The sequence below is a fragment of the Sciurus vulgaris genome (genome assembly GCF_902686455.1).
Source record: "Sciurus vulgaris genome assembly, chromosome: 13".
NCBI lineage: Eukaryota > Metazoa > Chordata > Mammalia > Rodentia > Sciuridae > Sciurus > Sciurus vulgaris.
This window is the reverse complement of record NC_136474.1, coordinates 96304477-96331194: the sequence shown is the minus strand read 5'-3', so window position 1 is coordinate 96331194 and position 26718 is coordinate 96304477. Positions and strand designations below refer to the sequence as shown.

The 26718-nt window shown below is 48.9% G+C and overlaps 1 protein-coding gene across 1 annotated transcript in view; it reads right to left on the bottom strand.

The window, feature by feature from the left end:
• Positions 1 to 365: 365 nt before the first annotated feature.
• CNDP1 (carnosine dipeptidase 1) overlaps positions 366 to 26718 on the bottom strand; it is a 41604-nt gene continuing 15251 nt past the window's right edge. Inside the window, 13 exon segments of the mRNA XM_079109146.1 lie at positions 366 to 867; positions 870 to 910; positions 1699 to 1846; positions 3808 to 3949; positions 5157 to 5321; positions 6331 to 6343; positions 6345 to 6489; positions 11790 to 11874; positions 14647 to 14847; positions 18640 to 18728; positions 20288 to 20450; positions 21334 to 21483; positions 23823 to 23948. Coding sequence (XP_078965272.1) covers positions 836 to 867; positions 870 to 910; positions 1699 to 1846; positions 3808 to 3949; positions 5157 to 5321; positions 6331 to 6343; positions 6345 to 6489; positions 11790 to 11874; positions 14647 to 14847; positions 18640 to 18728; positions 20288 to 20450; positions 21334 to 21483; positions 23823 to 23948 — 1500 coding nt within the window. The 3' untranslated portion in view covers positions 366 to 835.

Sequence of the window (26718 nt, the reverse complement as noted above, 5' to 3'; positions counted from 1 at the left end):
AGTCATTGAGTAAAATTCCAATGGAGTGAGAGAAATTCTATCAGGGTTGAGTTTGCTCTGTGGATATACTCATGTGCAAAAGCTAGTGAGAGGACCTTTACTGACAGGGTGGGAAGAATATGAGGCAGAGGAGCTAATCAGGTGACATCAATCACAGTGAAGGTTGAGAAGCTTAGAATAAGAGAAAAACTCCTCTTTGCACACAGAATCCCAAATTGCATAGGGTATGAATATTAATCATTTCAGCTTCAGAACTTTTCAAGAAGCAGGAGAAAATAAATGAAGGGGAGGAAAGAGGTTAATACAGCACCATGCCTTAGTAACTCCTCTAAAAATGAACCTACAGGGAAATCAGTAGTCAGTGGTAGAGGCCAACATTTTTATTAATAAGATAAAAGGAAAGTGCAGGCAGAGAAACAGTGATCTAAGTACTAACAGTCACTGGATGGAACGATTATGTGTCATGGGCGTTTCAGGACCTAAAAGAAAACTGGAGGGATTATGCCCATCACCTTGCAAGGTGAGAGTCTAACTCTCTGAAGAATAGTCCTACTCAGGCTTGAAGGGTAGACTGAATCCAGTTGCAGGACTACTGCACAGAACTCAGAGAAATGAAGGTGAAGGCAACTGGGAGTTTAGGGAGGCAAGTGGTAGGGATGTCAAACCATCTCAGTGTCTTCAAAATATCGTATTCCTGGTTCAAACGTCCCAAGGCATTTCAAACGAGAGTGAAAACATACTTGATTGGACCAATATTCTTTGGATGTTCAGATGTCATCTCTGCTAAGGAGTGTGGGAAGGGATCTGTCAGTGGGTCAGGTAGTACTAGAAGTTTCTACTGTTGAGAATGCAACTCAGCCATCTCAGGAAAAAGGCAACCAACAACTTGGACCCCTCTATGTAGTTCCACCTAACAAAAGGAAAAACAAAGATACACTTTGTTATAATGACGAAACAGAGAAAAGCATTCTAACATTTAGACAGGAAGATTAGATAATATAAATTCAATGAGAGTGTTGGACACTATTCTGAGATTCTAGAATGAAAGGCACTTGATGACTTCTGTGTCAAAATGCCATTATTATTAAGAAAAATGGGAATCCATCCTGGGTCCAAATCAAAAAAAAAAAAAAAAAAGTCCATTGGTTTCTTATCATTGACATGACCTGGATCTCAGAGCAACACATGATCTGGTTTCTTATTAGTCTGGGAGACTTAGGAGGTTTGTGTAATCTGCCAGTAATGAATGTGTCAAACATACTTAAATACCCTTTCCTGTGGACTGAATGTTTTGACCCCCAAAATTCACTTGTTGAAGCCCCAGTCCCCAGTGTGACTGTTATTTGGAGGTGGGACCTTAGAGAAGATGATAAAGGTCACTGCAGTCAGCAGGGTGAGCCTTAATCCCCAGGGCTGGTGCCCTTAGAGGAAGGAAGAGACACTGAGCTCACTGGCTCCTTGGCACTTTCCCTCTCCTCTGTTCCTCCATTCCACCACGTGAGGATACAGAAAGAAGGTTGTGCCCTGAGAGCCAGGAAGAGAGGCCTCACCAGGAGCCCAATCAACCAGTACCTTAACCCAGGACTTCCCAGCTTCCAAAACTAAGAAAATGAATGTCCCCACGTCAGGTGTTCTCCACTGTCACACAAGGTGAATGGGCCTTCCCACATGCACCCCTGGTCACAGGGACCTGCTGACCTGTTGATTTTCTCATTTTGAGAGTGTTCCCCTTCATCAACAGCCCCCAGCGGAAGCATCAATACGCTCTTTTGGATGATGTCCTGGAATATTTTGGCAATTGGAATGGTTGACCCATCCCGGATCATATCTGGTTCTATTCCAAACACTGAAACACAGACACAAGACAATGTGCCCACTGTAATGGTTTCTTCATGAACTAAACACTATGGAAGTGGGACTTTCTTGGGTTTTTTTTGTAACATATATACAAACAAATAGGTGTCCTCAACTCCCTCTGGCATGTCAGAGTGTTTCTCCCAGTTTTCAAGGGATCCCATAAAATAGTTTCAGCTGCTACCCTCAGTTCTAGACAGAGATGACTTCAAACCCTCTAGCTCAGAGGACAAATTGTCAGTAATTGACTGTTCATAAAATATAAAACAAAGAAATGAGAGAGAGCATGTGACCTCTTCCTTAATCACAAAGCAAGGTGTGAGTGTGAAGGAAGTGATATACCTTCTTAGCAGAACCGGTCCACACAGTGACCAAAACAGGCACTCCAGCAGGAGCGTGTCAGGCCCTTTACGGCCGTTAACCTTGACATTTCAAACACACATCTCTGTTCAGCTGGCAGGGTGCTCACCTTCTCACCTTCCTAACTGTTCTTCCTCTTTTCTTCTCTCTTTCAATTTTTATAAATAAAATACCTGCTAAATTGAGGCAGTAGGAATCATGACGTAGACAACTATGGCTCTGAGAGTTGGACTTGACCTCTGATTTTTCATGGCTACATCTCTTAAACTGATGACCTCATTGGAGAACCAGGACCACAGAGAGCTCTGAGTTTCCAATTCCAGTTCTGCCTCTCTAGTAGTGTAGCCTCAGGCCTCACCTGTAGCTTTGTGCTATAGATCTATATAAACACTTGTCAATTTTACCCAGCTCACTTCTGGGTACACCCCAAAACTATCCCCATGTTCAGAACCCCCCCCCCCCCATTTCACTATCATTGGCAGGGTGTCCCTCTTGCAGTAGAAACCAACAAGATTAGGTGTTTCTTCCTCCCATCCTGGCATCCAGGGCCCAGGCAAATTCTCTCTGCTTGTCCCATCATGTCTTGCCCAGGACTTTGAAGAACATAGAATTAAAATAAGCACCACCAAGGAAATGCCAAACAAAACCATACTGCCTTCCAGAGAAGCAACAAGGTCCTGTGAGATCATTGGTTTGGAGTTGGATGGACTGTTATTGGATTTCTCATATGTTTTCACTTTATACAACAAGTTCCTCTCCAGGAAGCCCTTCCATGGAGATCTCTCATGGCTCCACATGAGACTGTGTCTCTCCAGGGCAGTTTGGTGTTTGCATCAGTCAGGGGGTCCAGCTGTGGGATTGGGAAGAAGTGGACCACACCCAAAGCAGAAATGAAAGGCAGAATCTATGTGGGAATGGGTCTGTGGTTAGAAATTCTCAGGGAAGACTTTGTGTTCATTCAAGCACACAAAGATGGTCAAACCTGTACATGTGCCCCTGCCCACAGGGTTGAGCAGGGCTCTAGGGGAATGATGGCCTGTACGCAGTGGGGTTTATTCAGCTGCTGCTTCATGCTGGTCCGAGGCTCTCACAGCCCCGGGAGAGCAGAGGCCCACAGGGCAGCATGTCCCCTAGCCCATTCCACCAGATTGTACCTTCTCTTTCATTTCTAACCCAAAGGATTTCCTTTCCTTCATATGGGTTAACCTGTTTTTGAACGAATTTTTACATGTTGGCCAATGTTTCCATGAGCTTTGCATCAAGAGGGTTTGAAGTTTTTCTAGGCCCTCGTTTTCCCTAAAATTCAGGTCCCCAGACTTGAATTTGTACCCTGGATTTGCCACTGAGATGTGTGCCCTTCAGCAAATTACTTCGTCTCTTTGACCGCTAATGTCCCTGTGTGAAATGGAGAGGGCAGCTGCATCACTGGAAACACTGGTGCAAGCACCCTGAACAAGCGCGCCTTCAAAGACATGTTCTAGATTCAGAGAAGAGTCAACCCCCGAGTTTCAGAAGTGCCTGCTGATCCACCCACCCACGGAAGGACACCTGGTTCCACTGTAAACTGACAAGTCAGAACATCTAAGGCCCCACCTCTTCTGATGGCTCTTCCTGCTGCGACATACTGAGTGTCATTGATGTTTGCAGTCCACAGTTGAGATCCCAGTATCATGGAAATGGTCATGCGGTTGGCGCTGTTCCTTTTGGAGAACACATCCGCAAGGTGCTGCTTCACCTACAAGGTGACGTTTCAACAGTATGAGTGAATGTCAGGTTCCACTCAAGCAGGGAAGTAGTCTCCCATCCCGAAGCCGGCCGAAATCCCAGCCTGACACACTGGAGCACAGGGTGCAGTGCCAGTGGGCAGGCTCCCCGGCATGGAGGAGAGGCCCTGGGCCCCACCCCAGGCAGCACTCGCTCTTCTTTCCCTCCTGCCCTGTCCCTGCAAGCCCCAAGCCCGTCCCCACCCCATTTGTACCACAGCATCTGATTCACAGTGGTATTCTAGTAACTTCTGTGAAAACTGTAACAGATACAAGTACAACTTCTCAATTGGAATGTCATTTTTTGAGGATTTATTAGCAACCTAGTGAATATTCTCGGAACTCTCTGAAAAGAGGGATCAATGCCAAGCCAAATTGTGAAGGAGATCATTTCCACATCCCTCCTTCCTTTGCCTCTTTCCCATGCTGCTGTGGAAGTCCTCCCAGGGAATATCCCGTCCTCTGGAACATTTCTTCCAGCCGTTCCTTCAACAAATGTGTATGCGCCCTGGCATGTCCAGGGAGTGGTCCAGGTTCTGAATGAGCCACAGGAGGCCCTTCCCTGGTCAGTGCAGGTGTTGTAGAGAGAGGGGCCATGCACCCAGGCAAGGAGGAAGGGGCAGAGGAAAGGACACGGAGAGTGCCATCTGGACAGTGGAAGAGGAAGATGGGATGAAGGGCTGCTGAGGGTCAGGCTGGGGTTTCTCTACTTTCTGTTAGACTAAATGGAGGGAATTTGATGACGGGCTGATAATTTAGACATATAACTCCTTCCAAATGATATTTTCATGAACATGCCTGCTTTCGAACTGTTGATTTCAGACATCATGAGAAAACTAATGAGTGGGCCTGAGCTTGCTGGCTCCAGTCAAGCATGGGCAGTTACTGACTCCCTCTATGTGCAAAACCAATCTTGCCTTTATGGCTCCCATCTAATTTTTAAAAATGTCCCATTGCCACAACTCCTAATGGTTATGTATTGGACTACTATAATTGTGTATAATTGAGTAAAGAGATTTTTACCGAAAAAGACTGATGCTGGTTTCTTGATGTTTGTTTCAGCTCTTTTGTGTTAGAAAAATGATACTTCACTGGTCACTACTGGACTGCTCAGTGCACTGTGGTGTGTGGGACTCAGAAAAAGTGCTGCCAGGCACAGTGGCAAGGGATATTTGTTACCTGATTTTCCACCACAGACACATTCATGTGAGGGACTAGGCGAATTGAAAATTTCCTGATCACCCGGCCAGGTATAACTGTTTTAATTCCAGGCTCATCAAATGTGCCCTCGATCCCATGAATACAAAGAGATGGGTACTGCCACAGATGCATTAGGACTTCCTCCTACATGAAAATACAAGCGTCCAAGAACATCCGGTGAAGACTCAGTGGACTTACATTGTGTGTCCCATCAGCATCTACACACCTGAGACCCACTCAGTGGAGTTGAATAGCACCTAACAGCAGCAACACAAATGGACTTCTCTCAGGACACAGGGCCTCTCTTCCTCTGTGGCCTCCCTTTGCTCACAACGCTGCCCACTGCCAAGGTCCCCTCTTTGCCCAGGTTCTGTAGTTGGTCATTAATAGGCAGAAATGGAACTGTTCAGAAATTTGATTCAATTATATACTTCTATCCACAGTCATAGCAGTGATCACTGTGTGCCACATTGTTCAGAAGACCTTGAAGAATCTTCAGAGTTAGAGCCGCTCTCCTTTCCCGCTGTTGCACTCCAGACTTAGTCTGGAGGAAGAAGTATACTTCATACCAATGAACGCTACCTCTTCTTTCCGGCATGATTTTTCCCTGTTGGCAGTTTCCCCAGGAATCAGCCATAGCTACCAAACACCTTAGCAAGCATTTTGAAGAGCAGGAGAAAATAAAAGAGAATAAACAAAACAAAAAACTAAATTAAATTTGCCAGTTACCACAGCTGGATCTCCAGATTTCCCGAGTGCACGAAGGAAGCAGTGTTGTCTTGTAGATCAGTCCCTGGGTGGGACTGGCAGGAGCACGTTAGAAGCCTTGGAGCTGGAGAAGACCTGGGCTCTTCCCAATATCAGCAGCCTGGTTGCAGGCTGGCTTGGGAATTAAGTTAGTAAACCAGCTTGGAAAAGTATGGCTGTGCAGTTAGTCCTTGTTCATGTCTGAAGCCAATGCCTACGGAACCCCAGAAACAGTACTGGTTGGTCCAGATCACAGGAAGGTAGCTGTGAAAGTCAAGATCTGTTAGGAACATCACTAGGGTCTCAGATGTGCAGATTAGTGCCCTCTCGTGCTAATTGGACACTGGGAAATGTGAGTCATTCTCATCGCTCCTCTTTCAGACTTGCCATCCACTTGTAACTGTACCTTGGTATCAAACAAATTTCTCAACCTGGCTATTGTTCTGGTATTCTTCTAGGTCCAGATCAATGGCTTCATACAGTTTTCTTTCCTCCTCCATAAGAGGAGCCACTTGGTCATAGATTCCAGGGATCAGAATATGACCTGAGGAGTCCACCAGGCTTCTTGCAAAGTGCATGTAGAAAGCAAAGCAGATAGAAGTGATGAGTGGGCCAGGCAACGGCTCTCCTGGAGACAGCTGGTCTCGCGACTGTCCCCGATCCCCCTAACCAAAGCAACAATGATACCCAAAAGGTAATGGTCAGAGGAAGGAGCCAGTCACCAGGTGAACTCAGCCAGAGTCAAGTGTGCTGGAGTGTCCACTTGCGAATACAGGGCTGGAGCTACGGGTCTGTGATAGATCAGATCGGATGTGGTTCGCCCTGTTCAGTTCAAGTTCTCAGCTCCACTGTTTGTGTCATAAACAAGGTTGATTTTCAAATCCTATCTTACCCTGAGTTCAAAAGTAATATGTGTTCATTTTAAATATTTTAAAATACATACACATATGTATATATAGATATATACACACGTAAACATAAAAAACTGAAGATTTCCATCATCCCTTCTCAACTCTCTCCCTACACCCCCATAAATAATATAATAAATACTTCTTTTTAATCAGAAGCATAATATCCTTGAGTTCTACTCCATCATGACCATAAAATACTTTATTGTAAGTAAGCATATACACTAAACTGTTCTTTATGAAAAAGTTTGGGGATCAATTAGAATTTTTAAAAATCATCAATAAAATATCTATAAAAGAAGCACAAGCTGAGATTTAGTAAATACTGCTCACTCTTTGGAGGAAACACTTACCAAAAAATATTTTCAACCAGCAAATAAATCGATATAGATAATGCAAAAAATGTCTCCAGAGCAGTTGAATTCACCCTCAATCCATCTGAGGACTTTTATTCAAGTAAAGGCACTTCATAAATAAATGTTTCATATTCTCAGTGTGATTGTAAGATCATGCCCGGGGAGGAACGTGACTGAGAAACACTGTTTGAGGCTCTTAGCTCATGTCTGCAATCACAAGCCATCACCGGCCACCAGCCACCCTGGCGTGGATACCTGTTTACTGGTCGCGCTGGGACGAGCAGACACACAAGACCTCCCCTTCCATCAGCCAGGGCGCCGCCTCTGACCACAGGGGAACCGCGTGAACAGAGCACCAGGGATCCTGGCTCTGTGTAGACACAGGAAAACCCGCAGAGCGCCTGCCAAAATCTACAGTCAGGCTGGGTGACAGCGGTGGTTTCGCAGCTCAGGAAGCCAAGCCCGAGGCTTGCGGGTGTCCAGGCGGCAGAAGGCGAAGGGAAGGAATTCCGTTCTATCTCCACGGACTCCCCCGGGCCCCGCCGCTCCACAGCGTCCCCAGGCTTCTGCTCCTCTTGGCCGCACTGCAGGACAGAGCTGCAGGCCACCGGGGAGCCCTGCGCACAGAGCGCCACTGTCCCCGACGCGCGTCTGGTGAGCGATCCCCACCCCTGTCAGACCCGAGTCTGAGGACAAGCTGCTGCTGGAGGACTGGACTGGTACCAAGGGTCCACCTCCTCTCATTTTCACCAAGACCATCAGAACGTCACCAGCAGTGCGACCCCCGAGTCTTCCCTCGGGCGTTCATCTCCAGACTCGGCCAGTGGTGGCCTGTGAAGGACAGAGCTGTGAGAGTGACGAGATGGACCGCCCACCGGCGGCGGGGAGACCAGGGCCCGCGGACGTGGGCCCGGAGGGGAGCTCTGAAGGGCAGCGCTGCAGGCGGCTTTCTCGCTGCCCTCAGAGGCCCGATCAGAACGACTTCAGAGGAGGAGCAGTGATCTGGGCTCACGGTTTTGGAGGTTTTAGTTCATAGAAGGCCAGCTCCGTTCCTCAAGGCTAGAGGCGAGGCTGAACATCTTCATGGCAGGAGAGTGGCAGAGGGAAGCGGCCCACATGATGATCAAGAAGCAGAGAGAGGTCTCCACGTGCCAGATACAAATAATACCCTAAAGCCACACCCAAAGCCCCGCCTCCTCCAGCCACACCCCACCTGCCTTCAGTTACCCCCAGGTAATCCCTATCAGGTGATTGCTTCACTGATTAGGTTAAGACTCTCACAACCCAATCACTTCTCTGAACCTTCTTGCCTTGTCTCACGTGAGCAACCGTAACAGGGAATGACTGTAACACGGGAACACAGGGGCCACCAGGAGACCAATGAGGCTACATGGCTGTGCAGCTGGACATGGACAGATGAGTGGGCACCAAGGCACAGTCTCTGTGGTCAACAGTTTCATATAACCTGAAGGCACCGTGGTGTTTTGACAGGAGTGCCCCCCAGGAGCCAGGATGCTCAAGTTCCTCTTACGAGCATGAACAGCAAGAGCTGCCCTGATGTGGTAGCTGGTGTTGCAAACTTTGCCAGTTGTAAAGATGGTGGCAATGTCCTCAGTCTGGGATCTGCACAGAATCAGCATTCCCAGAAAGTGGTTAGAAGTATCACTTTGAATCATGATTTCATTTTCTCAGGATGCAATGCAGCCCTTTTCCAACTACCAGTTTGGGAAAGTGCTAGTGCACACATACCCTGACCAAAGAGAAATAGCATTTCTTCATTTTCCTTTTCCTTTAACTCACGTGCAGAGTTATTTGACTAGGGAGAGCTGTGGAGTGCTGCTGGTTCCTTTTCTGCTTTGGCGATTAGAAAACAAGAAAAGGTTGATGTCCATGCTCTGCTCTGCAGAAATAATTCTGCCTGACAAACTTGCCCTCCCTAGTTCTGCGCCCTCACTCTTTCACATTGAGTGTTTGCACCATTGAGAGTTGATCCCCCTCCTCCTGTTCACTTTCCACTTGAAGTCAGGATCCTGGGTATTGATGCAGTCTCTGTAGTCACCTCCACCATGGTGGGGAAATTCTCAGGGAGGAAGAGTATGCTGCCCTGAAAACTGCCTACAGGAAACAATCTTGACACCCCAGAGTGCTTTGTAGTGTCGACTGTTGAAATAACATTGAATACTAGGTATCGTGAAATCGCCCTGCTTCCCCGATCTCTGCCTTGTGGCTTTTAGGAAACATGGAGCAGAACGAGGGGAACAGGGTAATTAGGGCACGAACCACCCTTCCCTGCCCCATCTCCTGCCTCCTCAGCATTGAGTTTAAGCCTCTCTGGAGTCAGGGAACTTACATGACTTCAGAAGTGGAGATTACCATGCATTTTATACAACGGAGTTCAACAAGTGTCTGTTGATATTAATAATTATGACATAACCAGGTTTGTGCAGACAAGGACCCAGAGGATAGAGAGGTCAGAAGACTTGCACAGGGCAGGCCTCCTCTGGACTACCAGCTTCCTGATGGACACCTGCTGGCCAGCAGGGGAGGACATGCACAGCCAGCTTCCTTGATGCAGTGATCTGCAGTGACTCTGAGGGAGGATGTGGGGTCACCGTGCTGTTGGAGTTTCTCCATCACAGACCAGCACACCAGCAAGCAAAATTCCTGCTTCTCTGATCAACACTAATGCTCAGCCTTATGTCCCTGTGATTTTGTACAAAGCATATGAAAACCACATCAATGGCACAACCCAGAATCCCTTTGTCATGAACTCTTTGATTTGTATCGAAAACAAAAGTAAAACCATGTGTTTTCATTCTGTTCATGATCCTGACCTCTCTTCTCCTTAGCAGAGCCATATGCACTTGTGTGACTGAATGAAATTCCATGCCTAAGGTCTGACAGTATGGAGATGTCAGGCAGCCATGATGCTAGAGGGGAAACTCACAATGTATTGCTAAAGATTTGATGATGCAGTTTCCAAGGAAGAGGAAATAAGTTCTGGTAAAGTAGAAAATTAACCATTCCCCACCCAATATTAGGTCACATGCCATCTAAATTCTGGAAATCATTTAAAGTCTTTGAAGGTGAATAGCTGGTTGACTCTGAATGAAATTGTCCAACATGGCAAAAACAGTCTGAGAGTTGTGTTACACGAAAACTAAAAGACCATAGAAGAGTAGATAGGTAACAGGTAGGTAGACAGTAGATAGATAGATAAATACATAGAAAAAGAGATAAATTTCACTATTTAATTTGGGGCAATAACAGTGGAAGTTCTGCACATGAAGATGATGCCAAAGACAATGAGGAGACCTCCCTACAGCTTGTCCAGCTGACTACCAAGGCCCAAGGAGTGGGGGCATGCTTTTTGGCAATTTTTCTGTCCAAAGGACATGAGATGATATTTGCATAAAGAGTCATGCATGATAGAGGGACAAGCTGAGGTCCTATGGGTCCTAAAGCTTATGCAGACTTGTGAACTGCTTCTTTTACAAAAAAGAACACCAAGTATGAATATAAATTGTATCCACCAAATGTTGATATGTGTCCCGGCCAGAATGTGGAGGGGATCCCACAGGGAGTGTCCTGAAGTCAAGACCTCCTTAGCCTCCAGGAAATCCATCACGAGCAGCCCTGATTCAGGGAAGAGCTACCAAGTGGGTCAAGCTTGAGAAAATTGGCTTCCTGAGGAAAACCTTCTGCTTGCACGTATCAGTCTACCCACAGGAGATGGGGAGCAGAGGTCAGTGCTGAGTGCCACCAGCCAACACAGTGGCATCCTTGTGCCAGTTGGGAACACAGCAACCTTGGAAAATGAAGCCAAGCAGTGCTGGCATGTTTGGCACCATCTCTGGAATCCTTGGGAAGGTCAGAACTGCTCTCTCAGCTGGCAAATCAGTAGTCGCCTGCAGACACCTGTTCCAGCCACCACAATGAGTGTGCCTGTGAATTGTCTTACAGGGCCCTCAAAACACACTTACTAGGCAGATAGATTATTATTCCCGTTTGCAGATGAGAAAACCAAAACCTCAACAACTTAAGTAGCTTGCCCAATGCCATGCAACTGGTCTGTGGCAGAGCAGGGACACAACCTGGGACAGCCACCCAGAACCCATCTGCTTGATGCGTGGCCTCCTGTGCCAGGGTGGGCTGCCACAGCTCCGTCTATGGTGTGGCACAATTGGCTGCTGGGAGAGTGTCAAGGGCCTCACCTGCGACGTGTTTTCCCTATGGTCATAATTTTGTTGATTTATCTGCAGTCAAAAAGTCATGCCTGCTCTGGACTTTGTGGTGCTGCTGGCTTGGGACCACACCCTCTCCCACCCCATGTTTGGGAAGCCTTTCAGCACTGTTTGCCTTGCATATGGCTGGATGTGTCATAATATCCACTAAAAGTAAAGAGTTTCATTCCATGAGAAGAAATAGCATGGACTTAATTCTATGCCTAAGGAATATGCAGCCATGGGGAGAGAAAGTGGTATTTCTGTGAACTACACCCTTCTTCAGAGCCAGTTCAGGAGGCCAAGAAAGTCAAACAGAACTGAATTTGAGTAGATTTTGATCTTTGATGCTTAAAAGGGGAAATGAAACGGCATTACCGAAAAGAGCAACCAAGTCAGCCACTGGCTCATTGAGGATGCCACCAAAGGTTCCTGAATGAAAGTCTCGATCTCTGCATTTCACCTGGGAAACAGTAAAAGAGAAAAGATGTACTTACCACCTTGGGTCCTTCCTGGTGGAAGGCCCAGGGGTGCCCCTCAGGACTCAGCCAGGTGACCTCCAGACCTAACCTCACTTCTTGTGCTTCTCAGTCTCGAAACTTGGAGATGCCACCCTTCTCTTTCCTGAATCCCCTGAGGCTATTTCATTCCCCAACTACTACACTGACCTGATCCTATTGGTCAGGTTCCCCTTGGCCAAATTATTGATGTTCTACAGCTATCTTCCTGGCTTCAGCTTGTACTGCAAATCACCTCTCTGAAAAATGCCCCTCTCGGTTTCTGAGGAACTTTCTTCTCTTTAGTCCCTTCCTGCCTGTACAACAATTCTCTTGCTGTCTCTTTCAGTAATTCCTGTTGTTCCTCCCACCTCTGCTTCTTCCTTTCTGCCTGGAGGACGCCCGGATATCATTTCCTGCCTCTGCCCTTTCCATGTTCCTTGCTGGAAGTCGGGCCTACATCTAAGCCCAGACCTGAACATTTTGGCAGCTTACAGTGCATTCCACTTGAGAGTGCCTCAGCACACTGCTTCTGGTTTCTGAGATTCAGTAGATTTAGAAATGAATCCAACATCTTCTCCTGCAATTACTTTCTACCAGCTTGATTTCTCCTATGGACACAAGCCCAATCAGCTCCCAGTTTTTAATGAGTTGGTTTTTTAAATCATCTTTTCAGTTCCTTCCCTCCTGGTCAGCTCCAATCCATCTTTAATTTGCTGCCAGATGAGTCTTCCATTTAGTCACTGGCTCCAGACTTTGTTTTATGAAGTAGTAACACTAACTAAGGCACTTTGGAGTTTACAGTCTCACTTCCGAAACCTGAAGCTACTTATCGTCCTACCTTCTGATCCTGATTTCTTTCCCCTTTCTCTCTTTCCACATTACTACCCAATCTAGGTCCTCATCAGGTTCCTTGACCCTTCCAAGATTTCCCAACCTATTGATTTCCTGTCTATCTTCCCCTCTTCAACCTAAATGCCACGACTGATCACCTCAACCTCTCTGCGGTCCACACCTTGATTTGCTTTTCCCTGTTCTCTCCATCACACCCATCTGGAATACCCCCAACCTAGATCCACCATACCCTCCTGGGTCTTTTCTGGCCCTAGCTACTGAGCACAGATGTGGAGAGGTGTCCAGGGACAAGTGACCCCCCACCCCTTACACTGCGGACACTTCCTGTTCTGGTGGGTCCACTTCCCCATCTCCTTAGCAACCACTTCAGACCATCGCTTCTCAGCAGGTACACTCGCTTTCTACTCAGCAGGGGAAATAAATGGAAACCAACAACAAAAGAAGGTGTTGCCTGACTTTCATCTCTCTACCTACCTCCACCCCAGCAGAAGAGGTTCACACCTTCCTTAGCTAAGGATCTCATTCCCTCCCATCTCCTCAGGCCTTTGGTCTCATAGATATACCACATTTGTTCCAGGCCCCTGCTGCCCCTCCTTCCCACTGCCTCCTTGGGCTCTCCGGGGCTCTGTGGTCCCTCCAGCTGTTGACCCATCTTTCCTTCTTCTCTCAGTCAAGTTTCCTGGAAGAGCTTTGTGTAAGACCTCCTTGCTCCCTATTTTCCCTTTCACTCCCACTTCGTCTCTGGAGACACCTGTACCTCCTGGCAGCAAATGCCCTGAGGGCAGAGGCCGCTTTTTTCAGCCCTGTGTCCCTGCTGGGGCAAAGGGCACACATAGTTTTTCAAACACTCAGAGTGCACCATGTTTCTATCTGGGCTCTCACATTTGAGTCTCACAACTGCCTGGGTTCAGAGAGGTCATGTCAATTAGTTAGTCTACATATTGTTATATGAGGAAATAGACGAAAGTGGCTAAATTATCATCAGTTAGCCAGGAGGAATTTCCTGATTCTAAATTGTGTGCATGATCCCAGGTTGCCTGTATTAATAGAAAAGGGAAAAGAAGAAAACTTGTGCGTCAGACCTGAATATCCCAAGGACTAATCCCAACAGGCTGGGGGCAAGGGGAGGGAATGAACTCAAGTGCCAACTCTCCTGATGGTGAGGCCAGGGACCAAAGGACACTCGGTGAGGGGATGAATGATGGGTCAGGAAGATGGGGATGGTTCAAGAGGTTGTAAAACGCTGACACCTCCAGAGCGCACCCCTCCTCTGCAGGGGAGCTCCCCTCCCCCGCATCCTATCCATAAAACTCTCTGCACTTGCCTCAGCGTTTCTCAGGTGTCCGATCCTCAACACTGGGGAATGGAACGCAAACTTGATGGTCAACACCGGTATCACCTTCACCTTCAATAAATCTGTACTTTTCCTGTTAGCTTCTGTGGGTCTTGCTCAATTCTTTGTTCAGGACACCGAGGACCTGGACCCTAACTGTACACCCCAATGGCAGCACCACCAGACCTGGCCAACACATGCCATGGTAATGTTAAGCGTTCCCAGCCTTGGGCCAGGAAGGCCTCCCTATGGCCCGCTATTCTGCCTCTACAGTCCACAAGCATGGTCCCTAGACCTTTGGGGTTGTGAGTCATACACCACTTGGAATCTTCTCTCCTCTCCAGGATAAAAAAGAAAGTGCACATAAACCTCATCCACTCCAATTTTGGATACTTCATGACTGTACCCCCAAACCCCAAGACCTTTGTGACCCTCCCAGTCTGTGTTGCAGGTAAGAACTTCCTGTCTTCCTCTCCAAGATCCCAAAACAGGTTCCTCCCAACTGTCCACAGCCCCAGAGACCTCACTCTGTGCACATTGCCCACGATACCTCCACCATGAAGTAGCAGTTCCCTCCAGTCCCATAAATGAGTGCAGGCTTTGTCCGAGTGAGCCACAGATCATCTGAAATCACAATGTAGTCCATGCTGGGAAAGAAACCGTCCTTTTCTTTTTTCATAAGCTCCTCTAGGGCAACAGAACCAACTTCTTCCGTCCCTTCAAGGATGAGCTTGATATTCACAGGGAGATCCTGGGCACACAGAGAAGGAAACCACTGTACGCCCTGCCCACCGTTTAAACCTCCAGGATGCATTTGTATTGGACAAGGGTACATTGAATCGTTGTTCACATTCAACATATGGAACATTTACGTTTCCAGCATCTCTGTTTACAGCAATGACGGTCTAACCGAGATTTCGAGATTGCAGAGGAAAATGCAAGATAAGGCCTAGTGAATGAAGTCCAATATGACCCATGAACTTAATGCTTTAATATGAAATTTGAAGAAGAAATTTCTAGAGAAAAAGCAACATTCGCAGTACTGGGCTTTTCTGAGCTCTTGGGGGGGGGGTGTGTGTGGCATTTTCTTCCTTCTCCCCAAAAGGAACTTCTAAAGAAAGGTTACTCAATTACAAATTGCTCTTCTGTCCTCACATTTCTGCATATGGTAAATTAGAATTTTTTTCCTTTGAAAGATTGGTAAGCCTCAGGATAATTTTTATTTCCAGTATCTGTTATTATTCAGCTATGATTTCAATCTGCCTTTTAACTTATTCAAAGGCTTTGATCTTGGAGCAAAAAGGAATTTGAGTTTTTCTCTAGTTAATATTAGGGCATAGAACAGCTCCTTTAAAATTTTTACAACATGCTTCTTTTCCCATCCAGTTTTGATCCTCTTTTCTCTGTATAATTTACAGCTTCATATCTTTGAGAGCCACATTAAGAGAAGAGATCAAGGTCTTTTGCTAGAGCACAGAACTTGAGCAGTAATTAGGTGTGGATGATTGGCATGCACAAACATGCTCATCAGTCCTAGTAAGTGCTTGGCTCGTGGTGGGTCAACAAATGCAGGTTGTGTGTTAGAAGATAAGTGACCTTCAGTCATCCTGCTAGATAAGGGCATTTTGGGATAATGATTTGCTTAAATGTGTTAATCACTCACTGTGCATCTCAGGAAGTAGAGCTCAAGTTCCGAAATGTTCAAAGGTTCCTTATTAACACTTAATGAGCACAATTGCTGAGATGTGGTTGGAAATCTTGAGAATTTGCTGGCAAATCACATTTAATAAAACATAAACCCAATCAATGAGGACTAAGTGTTGTGGGACAACTGACCCAGTCACCAAGTCTGCATTGGGTATGCTCTGTTCCTCAGGTGACTCAGTTTCCTACCCATGAGATCTGAATATTAATGCCCACTCTGCCACTAGTGATGTAGCCCTGTGAGGTAAGGTAAGTGGTAGGCAAGAAGAAAAGGAAGAGGGAGGGAAGAGGGAAAATATTGGCCCTCAGGAAGGGCCTGGTCCCACAACTGGACCTTTGCATGTGTTTCTTCATTTAATCTTCTCAGGAAAGCTGTTTCTTGTTCCCCTTAATGAGGGACATGAGGCTTGGAGAGAGTAGCAGACTTCCACGGGTAGTGACTCTCCCCTATGTTTTGTTGTAGGTATGTAATTTTCAGAGTTGAGATTTAAAAATCAAAGCAGATTTTTACCTTTACGTGGGGGTCTTAAAATAAGCATTGGCTATGAATATGAAAGGAAGGAAGGCAGGTGAGTGAGGAAGAGGGGTGGAAGAAGTCAGGCCATGTTCCATGTTCAGGACTGTTCAGTTAAGCAGGCACGATGGACAGGAAGACAGCTTTGCAGTGATCAGCAGGACCCGCAGAGACGTGTTCTAAGTGCTGAGCTCATCTCTCTCAGAGAGCTACAGGTGTTGAGGGGTCACCTCCCTTCTCAAGGCCTACATCTCAGGAGGAAGCAAACTCCTGGGACAGAAGCCCTGGCGTCTGCTCTGGTGGGCACCGTTCAGGAGAGGTGCGAGTGGAGCTTTCTGCCGGGGGTCCTGGGCAGAGTCGGTGGTCCCTCACGATCATGTTCGCCCTGTGGTTCAGTGCCCGCGACTGAGCCTCCTCCCAGCTGTCCCGCGTAGGCGAGATGGACCAACAAGACTGAAGGCCAACGTCCTCTCCCTCAGAAGGTGCACCCATTCCCGTCCGGCGTGGGAAAGATGGGCAGGGTCAGCTCTGTTAATGGAGCCATTTTCTCTTTTTGCTCATCATCCCAACAAATGGGCCCCCTTATCCTCTGAAATATTTATTGTTGAATGCGCTTGATGCAATTACCCAAGAATGTAAGAGGAGGGAAAGGCAGAAAGGCTGTAGATTTTTAAGGTTAGCGCAAAACCCTAAAATCCTTCTGCACCATAATGAACGCTCCATGGGATCAAATCTAGTTCCTCACAGCTTCTACCCCCCATGAAGCCAGCAAAGGCCTCCTTGTTGTGATCATATCACACTGAACAACATCTACATCAGCTACTTCTGAGTCTTTGTGTAAAGTGTCAATCCCATCATTTAAAAATTGCTGGCATCAGACTTCCTGTCCAAAACTGCACATCAAGGAACATTCAGTAATGGGCACCCAGTAAGCTGGGTGTGGGCAGAAGAGAAACTGGTCCAGAGAGCCCCGGGGAGCTTCCTGGAATGTGGAGGCCATCTCAGCTTGTCCCAGGGCTCCTGTGTGAACTAGGAGTGAGGCACGAGTCCGCGGGAGGTTGGAGCCTGCCCTTCAGCCCTAGGACGCTTGCCATGCCTGGAGCTCAGTGTCCCCTTACTGTAAAGTCCAGGGAGCAGCTAGCAGCTGGTTTTCCTTGGGGAGGAGTCTTGGGAGCTGGGGTGAGTGAGTGTCCGCCCTTTCCCACACCATTCCTGGCCTGGAACAGTGGAGAGAGCCTGACCAGCAGGTGCCCACTCCCTGGGGAGTGAGGAGGGCCCGTCTCCCGGCCTCAGCTTGTACCATCCAGACAGGCCACGTCCACGTGCAGTGGGAGTGGCAGCGAAAGGACAGTCCAAATCAGTGACTCATTTCTACAGAATGGAGTTCAGGGCCTAGAGAGATTAAGTCACCTGCCCACGGCCACACAGCTGGATTTGATCTCAGTGAGAGTCTAAGCACATTCCTTAGGAGGAAAGACTGGTTGAAGACAAAACCATCCTTGTGAGAACACGGCATGAGACAGTTAAAGACTCAAACCTAGCTGGGCACGGTGGCACATGCCTGTAATCCCAGCGGTTTGGGAGGCTGAGGCAGGAGGATCATGAGTTCAAAGCCAGCCTCAGCAACTTAGCAAGGCCCTAAGTAACTCACAAAACACTGTCTCTAAACAAAATATTTAAAAAGGTCTGGGGATTTGGCTTGGTGGTTAAGTGATCCTGGGTTCAATCCCTAGTACTCCCCGCTCCCGAAAAAAGACACAAACCTAGACCCACCAGTGATGTCCTCTAGTGGCCAGAAAGAGTGGGCTCACCCCCCCAAAGCTGCTCCTGGCTTTCCCTCCATAACCCCAATCCGGGCTGTTAGGGGAAAAGGCCTAAGGACTCAGACAGAATGTCAGGCGGCAGAGATTTCTGCCTAAATCACTTATAAAATCGGTAATGCATTTTAAAAAATACATGTACACCCCTATGAACAAAATCACGCCCTATGATACGAAGGAAAAGAAGATGTTTTTAAAAAGACAACGAGTTTAGAAGACAACTTGCAGCAGGCAGTGACGTGGTCCCAGGCTCATCAAGTTTCCTGCTGTTTTGTTTTCAAGGTGTTTGAGGGCACAGGCTGGAACCACGCTCAGGGCACATCGCTGCCACCGGCTGCTTGCTTGAGCAAGGTCCCTAAGTTCTCAAGCCTTCCTCCTCCCATCTGTTAGCCAGGCGTAAGGGAGCATGCACCTCCCAAGACGCGGGAAGTGAGTCACACACAAGTTCACTGTCCCCGGAGGGCGACTCAGCGTGGCATCCCCCAACTTGCAGCTGGCCACCTACTTGCTCTAGGGCTCTGAAGGCGCTCACGGCATGAATCCAAGCCAGGACAGGGCCTGTGTTGTCTGTTGATCCTCGTCCATACAGCTTCCCTTTAAAAATAGGAGAAAATTTTTAAAAATGCATTGATACCTCTGCCAAGTTAAGAGAGTTGAAAACCCATGTGATTTCATGGGCAATACTTTAACCACACTTTCTAATATTCCAGGCACACATCTTCTCTGAAATTGACAAGTGTGATTTCTTATGTACCATATGGCAACAGCTAGTCAGACGAAATAAGCTGATTTTAAATAAATGGATTCCACTGGCCTCAGCAGTAACCAGCAGTTCCACCATGTTTGTTAAGGGGACCCAGGGTGGCTGCAGAAGGCCCGTGTGGAGCTGCGTGCTCCAGAGTTTTACAGTTGAGGGAAGAATGAAAACGGTCTGTGCATCTCTATCAGCCTTTCTTCTTTTCTTCATAAAATACAAATTATATTTGGTATTTTTAAAAAGGAGAGGGTGCGAATGAAGTTTTACTCAGGCATAAGGAAGAGTGTAATTAGGGCATTCGCAGGTCACAGGACGCCTGCAACTGGAGATCGTCATGCTAAGTGAAATAAGCCGGACTCAGAGGGTCAAGTGTCTCCCTCCTGTGCAGGAACTAGAGCAAAATAAGGGGGAAGAGGGGAGCTGGACATCAAAAAGACAAAGGGAAGATGGTGGAGCAGAAGGAGATGGAGGGAGGCGGAATGGGAAAGGGGAGGAACGCAGAGAGAACCTGACGGAATCACACTGTGTGCTGCGTGCAGTTTCACCACAGGGAATTCCACTGCATGCATATCTATAACGCAGCAATAAAAAATAAATAAGTAAATGAGTGAAGCGAAGACCAGTAAAGTAGAGGAAGGAGAAAATGGGGAGACAGAAAGGGCGGGAAGTGGGGCACAGGGAACTGAAATGGAGTAAATTAAATTCCAGGCAAGTATGATTTTGTCAAGCTGAACTCAGCTACTAGGCATAACTATAGTGCCCTAATAAAAGGAAACAATCAAATTTTAAAAAAGGAAAGGTAAGCTCGGTGTGCAGCCTGTAGACCCAGCAGCTCAGGAGGCTGAGGCAGAAGGATCACAAGCTCAGAGCCAGTCTCGGCAGCTTGTGAGGTCCTAAGCAACTTAGCGAGACACTGTCTCAAAGTGAAAAATTTTAAAAGGGCTGGGGTGTGGCTTGGTGGTTGAGCACTGGTACCAAAAAATAAAAGGAAAGTTGTCACCTAGACAACAATTTTACTCAGGCCCCAAGAGCCCCCATGCAGGGCACAGAGCTTCTTAGTTTCTTTCTTAAATGAAAGAAAACCAGCCCCAAGGAGCCAACCAGATGACTCTGACAGCAGTCTTCCCAGCAACTTGCGCAAGCTGAGCTATGCCCCAGGCCTCTGTTCACCCTTTAGTTAGTAGTTGCTGTTGGGAGGCTGGGGATGGAACCCAGGACCTCCTTGTGTTAGGCAAGCACCCTCCCACTGAGCTACGTCCCCAACCCCTTCCTTCACTCTTAATGACACTGAAAGACCAGGAGCCTGGGGACAGAGTCACATTTTCAATTCTTGACCCTTGTGAGCAAGCCCTATCCACAGATGAGCACGGTGCTGAGGAATAAGCATGCTGCTGACCGTCCACCTCTGTCAGCGTGTAGGGGTCCATGAACCACCCCTCGCCCTGCTGAGCAGGCTGCACATTCAGGTGCCCATAGAAGCACACGGTGGGTTTCTTCGGATCATTCCCCAGTTCAGCCAGGATGACAGGAGGTATGGGAAGACTCTGTCCATCAGGCAGCTGCAGAAGGGTAATGGATCACATGGTTTAAACATCTCTATGTGGTTCTTCCAGAAAGCTCAGAACATGATGTTAGGAATCTCTCCATTCTATCCCTGGGTCCCTGAAGAGCCTATGTCATTTTTCTGAGCATTGCTTTCTCCATCTCTAAAATGGGTACCATTGGATACTTTTAATAAAGATATGAAACATAATTAAAAGCAAAGTACTTCCTTAGGTACACATTGACAAATTGTATAGTCAGTAGGATGCATTCTTCAATAAGAACTTAGAACTCAACTGGCTTAAAGTAGAATCCTGGAAAACATGGGTCATTCTGAAGTTCTTCATGCTGAGCAGGTGGCCTTGGATGCTTAGATTTAGGATTGCCACTGGGATTGGATGTCATTGGGCCTTAGGATTGCCATTGGGGTTGGTAACTTTGGGCTTTGGGTTGCCATTGGAGATGGGTGGCATAGGGTTGTCATTGGGAATGAGTGGCATTGGCTTAGGGTCACCATCAGGGTTGTAATGGCAGTTTTAAGTAATGATTCTGAGGAAAGAATGCAGTTCTACCTATGACCCTTGAAGAAAGTTGCATATGAATTTAAGGGAAAGGACAACTGAGTTGAGATGTGAGCCTCAAGTGCAGGGGCGGGCCTTTCCATGCAGTGTTACCTTCTTCTCTCACCTCCTCCCTTTGCTTCTAACCCCCACCCCCACCCCACTCAGGCCTGCTCTGAGTCAGTAACAGTCTCAGTGGGGGGGTGCCTCATCCTTTCTGGGAATTGGCACTCTGGGAGGTTGGGGTGAGGAGCAGGGTAAGCCCCTCTCTTGCCAAAGAAGGCATGACTGATGGCCACAGAAGTGGTTCCTTAACAGGAGGCAGCCTGCCCATGGGCACCTGCTGAGAGCCCAAGTCCATGGAATGCACGCTGGCTCCCAGACCCCGGAGCATGTCAGCAGCCATGGACATCATCCGGACAAGCTCTTGTCTGAAATGAGGCATGGGTTGGACAGAATCGCTCTCAACGGCCACCCACTCCTTCAGTGTCTGTGAGGAAAGGCAGGGAGGGTATTAGTGTGGGGGGTCCCGCATCCCCTTGGGTGGGGGCGATTCAAGGGCAGGGACCCACTAATCCCCAGGTGCCTTTCGTGCAGGAAGTCCTGTAGACTGTGCTTGGTGACACTCGGACGGGACAGAGAAGCTGGGGTTTAATCAAGACCTGAGGCCAGAGGCACTGGTTAGGACGGAGGACGGGGTGGCATAGGCAGAGGAAAGTGGTGGGCCCCTCCCTGCTCCTCCAGGCCTGGTAGGCAGTGTGACTGGGGTAACTCAGTCTGTGCCAGCCCCGTGGCTCTGATGACCCTTCCTCTCTCGGGCTCGCTTTTCTCATCTGTCCCGTAGGGCAGTGCTCCCTAACTGCAGGACATGGCAACCATGAGCTGTCACACTGAGAGAGGACCAGTGTGGTGCCTGGCATCCACCAGATGCCTCTTCAGTAAGCACCAGCTAACATGGAGTTATTAGTGATGATCTCACATTCCTTGTTGGAACCTGGCTCACTCCTCCTGGGATAGTATTATTTTATGAAAAGCTACAGATATTGACCCCCCTTGATCTCCATGACCCTTGTTCTCCACCACCCTTGATCTCCACCCCCTTGATCTTGACCCCCCTTTATCTCCACTCCCTTGATTTTCATGACCCATGATCTCCACCCACTTGATCTCCACCTCCTTGATCTCGACCCTCCTTGATCTTGACCCCTCCTTGATCTTCACCTCCTCAATTTCCACCACCCTTGATCTCCACCCTTTTCATCTTGACCCCCCTTTTATCTCCACCCTCTTGATTTCCTCCACCCTAGATCTCCACCCCCCTTGATCTCCACCCCCTTGATCTTCACCACCCTTGATCTCCACAACACTTGATCGCTACACACTTGATCTCCATCCCCTTGATCTCCACTACCCTTGATCTCCACTCTCTTGATCTCCACCCCACTTGATCTACTCCACCCTTGATCTCTACCCATGAATCTCCACCCTCCTTCATCTACACCCAGCTTGATCTTATCCCGCATTGATCTCATCCCCCCTTGATCTGGACCCCTCTTGATCTCAACTCCCCCTTAATACCCCCCTTAATATTCACCCACCTTGTTCTCTACCCACCTCGATCTGTACCCCCTCGATCTGTACCCCCTCAATCTCCACCCCACTTGATCTCAACTTCACTTCCTAATGTATTTTACTTTGATCTCTCTCCTGGTGGCTACACTTTTATTTTAAGGGAACTTATTTAAGGAAAACCGTGTTCCCCATTTTTCAGCAGAACCTCAGCAGGTGTTGTAGGGTTCTCCACCCTGAGCGGGCCTGAGTGTGTTCAAGGAGGTTGGGAAGGGATGTCATGCCTGAAAGCCCAAATCAGCCTTCACCCCATCAGGTACCATTTGTCATCCCTGTTGATTCCAACCTACTCTGGAAACCCAATTGGGTTCTGAAGATCCAAGCAGGCTTTCTGTCTGGTAAAAAGGATTATGTGAAGGTCAAGCTCAGGAAAACCAATCTGGATCGTCAGTTTTGTGCCATTAGCATGAAACAGGAAGGTTTCACATCTGTTTACATGATAATATTCCCAAAATTGGTTGATTGATCCAATGAACATGTATTGAACATTTATCATGTATGTATCAGACACAGGGTGGGGGCTTGGAGGATAATGTCCAGTGGGACCCCAGGGCCCCCAGGCTGGTGAGCACAAACAACAACACTCAGCTGAGGAGGGCTGTGGTCACAGGCCCAACACCCAGGGAGGGGAAGGGAGGCAGAGGGAAGTGGCCCAGTGGTAGGGTGGGCACAGCAGGCGCCTGCACCCTCTCACCCACTCGTCCCTCTCCCTTCTTGCTCCCTGGCCTCCCTCTTTCCCCTCCTCCTCGTCCCTTTTCTCCCCGCTCCCCCTGTGCCCACCCCATGTGCGCAGCTGTGTGGTGAGTAAGGCAGGAAGCAGGGCCATAAAAAAGGAGACCAAGTGCTCCCTGCCCACTGTACTGCACCACAAACAATGCCCAGAGCGACTGGGCAGAGCCCTGCTGCTTCCCAGCTCTGTCTGGACCTCACCAGGGTCCAGGTGGCACTGCTAGTGGGTCACCTGAGGGGCCAGAACAAGACTGAGTTCCACGGAGTTGCTGGTCATCTCTAAAGGGGCACTGTAGATGAATGAGCCAGGGATGGACAGAGGGGCGGGTGGCAAGAGGCAGCTCTTCCGCAGGCCTGATGGACCGTGATCATCCGATTTACCCAGGAGCCGCAGGCAGTTTAAATGGAGCCAGGTTGGCACAAAAGGTCCCAGAGGGTGTGACCCACGCATGCGAGTGCAGCTTCTCCTACCTGCACGAAGTCATCCTGGTGGAGGTCGATGTGCTGGCACAGCTTCTCCAGCGGCCCAGAGGGCGGAGGGGACGCGGGGAACATGCCTCTCTCAAGCAGCAGCAGTAGCGCCAGGAGACACGCGGCCTGTCGGTGGTTGATGGGGGACATTCCAAGTAAGTACCAGTTTTGGACTTTTGACCTTTCGAGCGCTCTGGGAAGGCCGCCACCCAACACTTGATTGCCACCCCAGTCAGTTGCAGGGGAACAACAGGGGCGGTGGAACTAGAAAGGGGCTTTCTCCGGCATCTTTCCCCAGATGCCACGATTCCACAGCTCAAGCACTGTGATAACACAGAAACCAAGTCAGCGAGCTCATCTGCAAGGCAAGTGACTCAGGTTATTCCTGCGACGTGACGTTTCTGCGGCTCTGCTCCCTGTGCAGGAAGACCAGTGCTCTGCGTCCTGCCTGAGGGGCAGAGGCAGAGGGATGTGGGGGGAGAAACAGAAACAGCGGTGGCCCTGAGAAGCCTTCTGTGAGGAATCACTTGGGAATGCCTGCAGCCCTGCAGCACCGTGGGCTTTCTTCCCACCAGCTCGAGCAACTGGAGTACTCCAGAAAGCAAGCAAGCCAAGACACTTATACCCCTCCCTGTGAATAATGGCATTAAGGGACAGTCCCTGGCCTTGGCCCTGGCTCTGACTTTCTGGCTCCCTGCCCCTCATGGCTCCCTTCTCCCCACTGCCTCCAAATGAGGGACCTGCCAGGAGCTGGCCTCCACTCACCTCCCTCCTCCCTCTTCCACCACTGCCTTCTCCTGTGGGCTGACTCTGTCTGTACAGGCAGTGTACCTGGGGGAGGCCATTCTCCCTGGCCCCACATGTTCCCTGGCAAAGTGAGCTGAGCGCCTCCCGGGCGGCAGGAACCCCAGAGCCCTGCATGGCCCGTGGGAGCTGCCAGCCAAAGCCCAGGAGCACACAAGGAGGGACACCAGCAGCTTCTCTCTTCGGTGGAGCTGCTGTCCCCTGGGGGCAGGTCTCCAGGGGGGTTTCAAGGATTCTCCTGCCTCAGTCCTTCCTCACTCTCTCTCCCACTCACCTCCACCCATGGGAAGGTAGACACCTAAAGAAATCATAGGTTAAAAACATCATTATTTTGTAATATGAAATAACTCACTTAAAAATGATCAAAGATGGAGTTTCAGGGTCTAAAATAACAAGACCGATCTTGTGTTAATCTGTCCCCTGTTTTCCTACAACAGAAAAGGTGGGTCTGGCTGCTAAATCATAGTCCAGTTGGTCACCAGGGGACAGTCAGCATCATACCTAGAACCTTGGTGGACTCCGTGATTCCCAAACTCACCACGTGCTGGTCCTTCCTGTTCTGAATATGATGCTTACCTGGAGGCGTCCCTTGAACTCATCACCTAGGTTGGGAAGAGCCCATTCAGGGGTGCGGTCTCTGAACACAGAGGCATAGTCTTGGCAAGGTGCCCAAGACTGCCCCCAGACTACCTCTGCTCAGTCAAGAGGGACCAGAGGCCAATGCACAGCCAGGTGGAGCAGAAAACACTGATCCGGGATGGGAAGATCTCCAGGTTCAGAGAAAAATAAGTGTCTTCTCCCAAACCAATTCTCCCTTCTGGGTTTTTATGTAGTTCTTAATAGATTTTAAAGTTCAAGATTCCCATAAAATTGAGTAAAAGGTCCAGAGATCACCCCCTTTCACCCTGCCCCCCCCCCCCCAGAGCCTCCCCTGTTATCAGTGTGCCACACAGGCACGTCCTTGCAGCCCGACATCCGCGATGGCATTGGGGCTCCCTCTGGTACCGTGCATCCTGCAGGGTTGGACACAAGCACAGTGGCGCCCGCTCAGGAGTCAGCCCCTCGCAGGGCACTCGCTGAACCCAATCTGGGTGCTCTGCTCTGGGTCCTGCCCTCGCCCAGGCAACCCCTGGTCTGTGCACTGTCCCCATGCTCTGCCACTCCCGGGTCGTGGGGCTGGAATTGCATGCACGCGACTCAGACTGCCTTCTTTCACTTCATGAGGTTTCCTTCATGTCTCTCCACGGCCTGGCAGCTCGTTCCTTTTTAATGATGCACACTATTCCATCGTCTGGGAGTAGATTTTGTGCCCCTCTGTGGTGAAGGACAAGCATGGGCCCGGGAGCCTTGCAGCTCTGAGGTCCAGCGGCTTTGTCTGTCTCCAGTGCTGTGTGGCACGTGCCCCTCGAGTGGCACCCGGGGCATGCACCGCGGGACAGTTAGTTGTTGGGTCTAACTGCCCGGCACACGGTGGACACAAATCCCTTTGTATTCCCTTTCCTGTTAATTTTTTTCTAAAATAAATATGATCATCATGTTTCTCCTTTGACTAAAAGAGGAAGGCAAGTCTGTAGAGTTTGCTGCCTAAAACATAGTGCTGGACAAACTGGTGTGGCATTTGAGGCCAACTCAATCCTCTGCGCTTAGCACCAGACATGTGCAGGTGCTCTCAGGGACACCAAGGGGATACAGAGATGCAGGAGACACTGGACACATGCTTCCTCAGGAGCCAACAATGTGCTAGCAGCCCTACTAACCAACAGGGGCCAGGAGGGCACGCGCGTGCTTGCAGGGGCTGGAGTAGAGGGCGTGAAGGGGGTTCCATCCCTGCCTGCACATGCATGGGTTTGGGGCACCAAGAGAGTCGGATGCAACCCCAACGTTTGTGGCCAACTCATGACCGTGGCCCTTCATTTGGGTTTGAGTTCTGTGTCCTACAGAGATCAAAGGTCTGTGAAATGCAGGACTTCTCTTGGGTCCTGGCCGGGTGCTCTGGGCCTGATAATGTCACAGGGTCCAGCATGAGGTCAGTCTCAAGTCCCTGGGAAGTGCCACTCCCTTCAAACAGAAAGGAAGGAACAGTCCTACACTG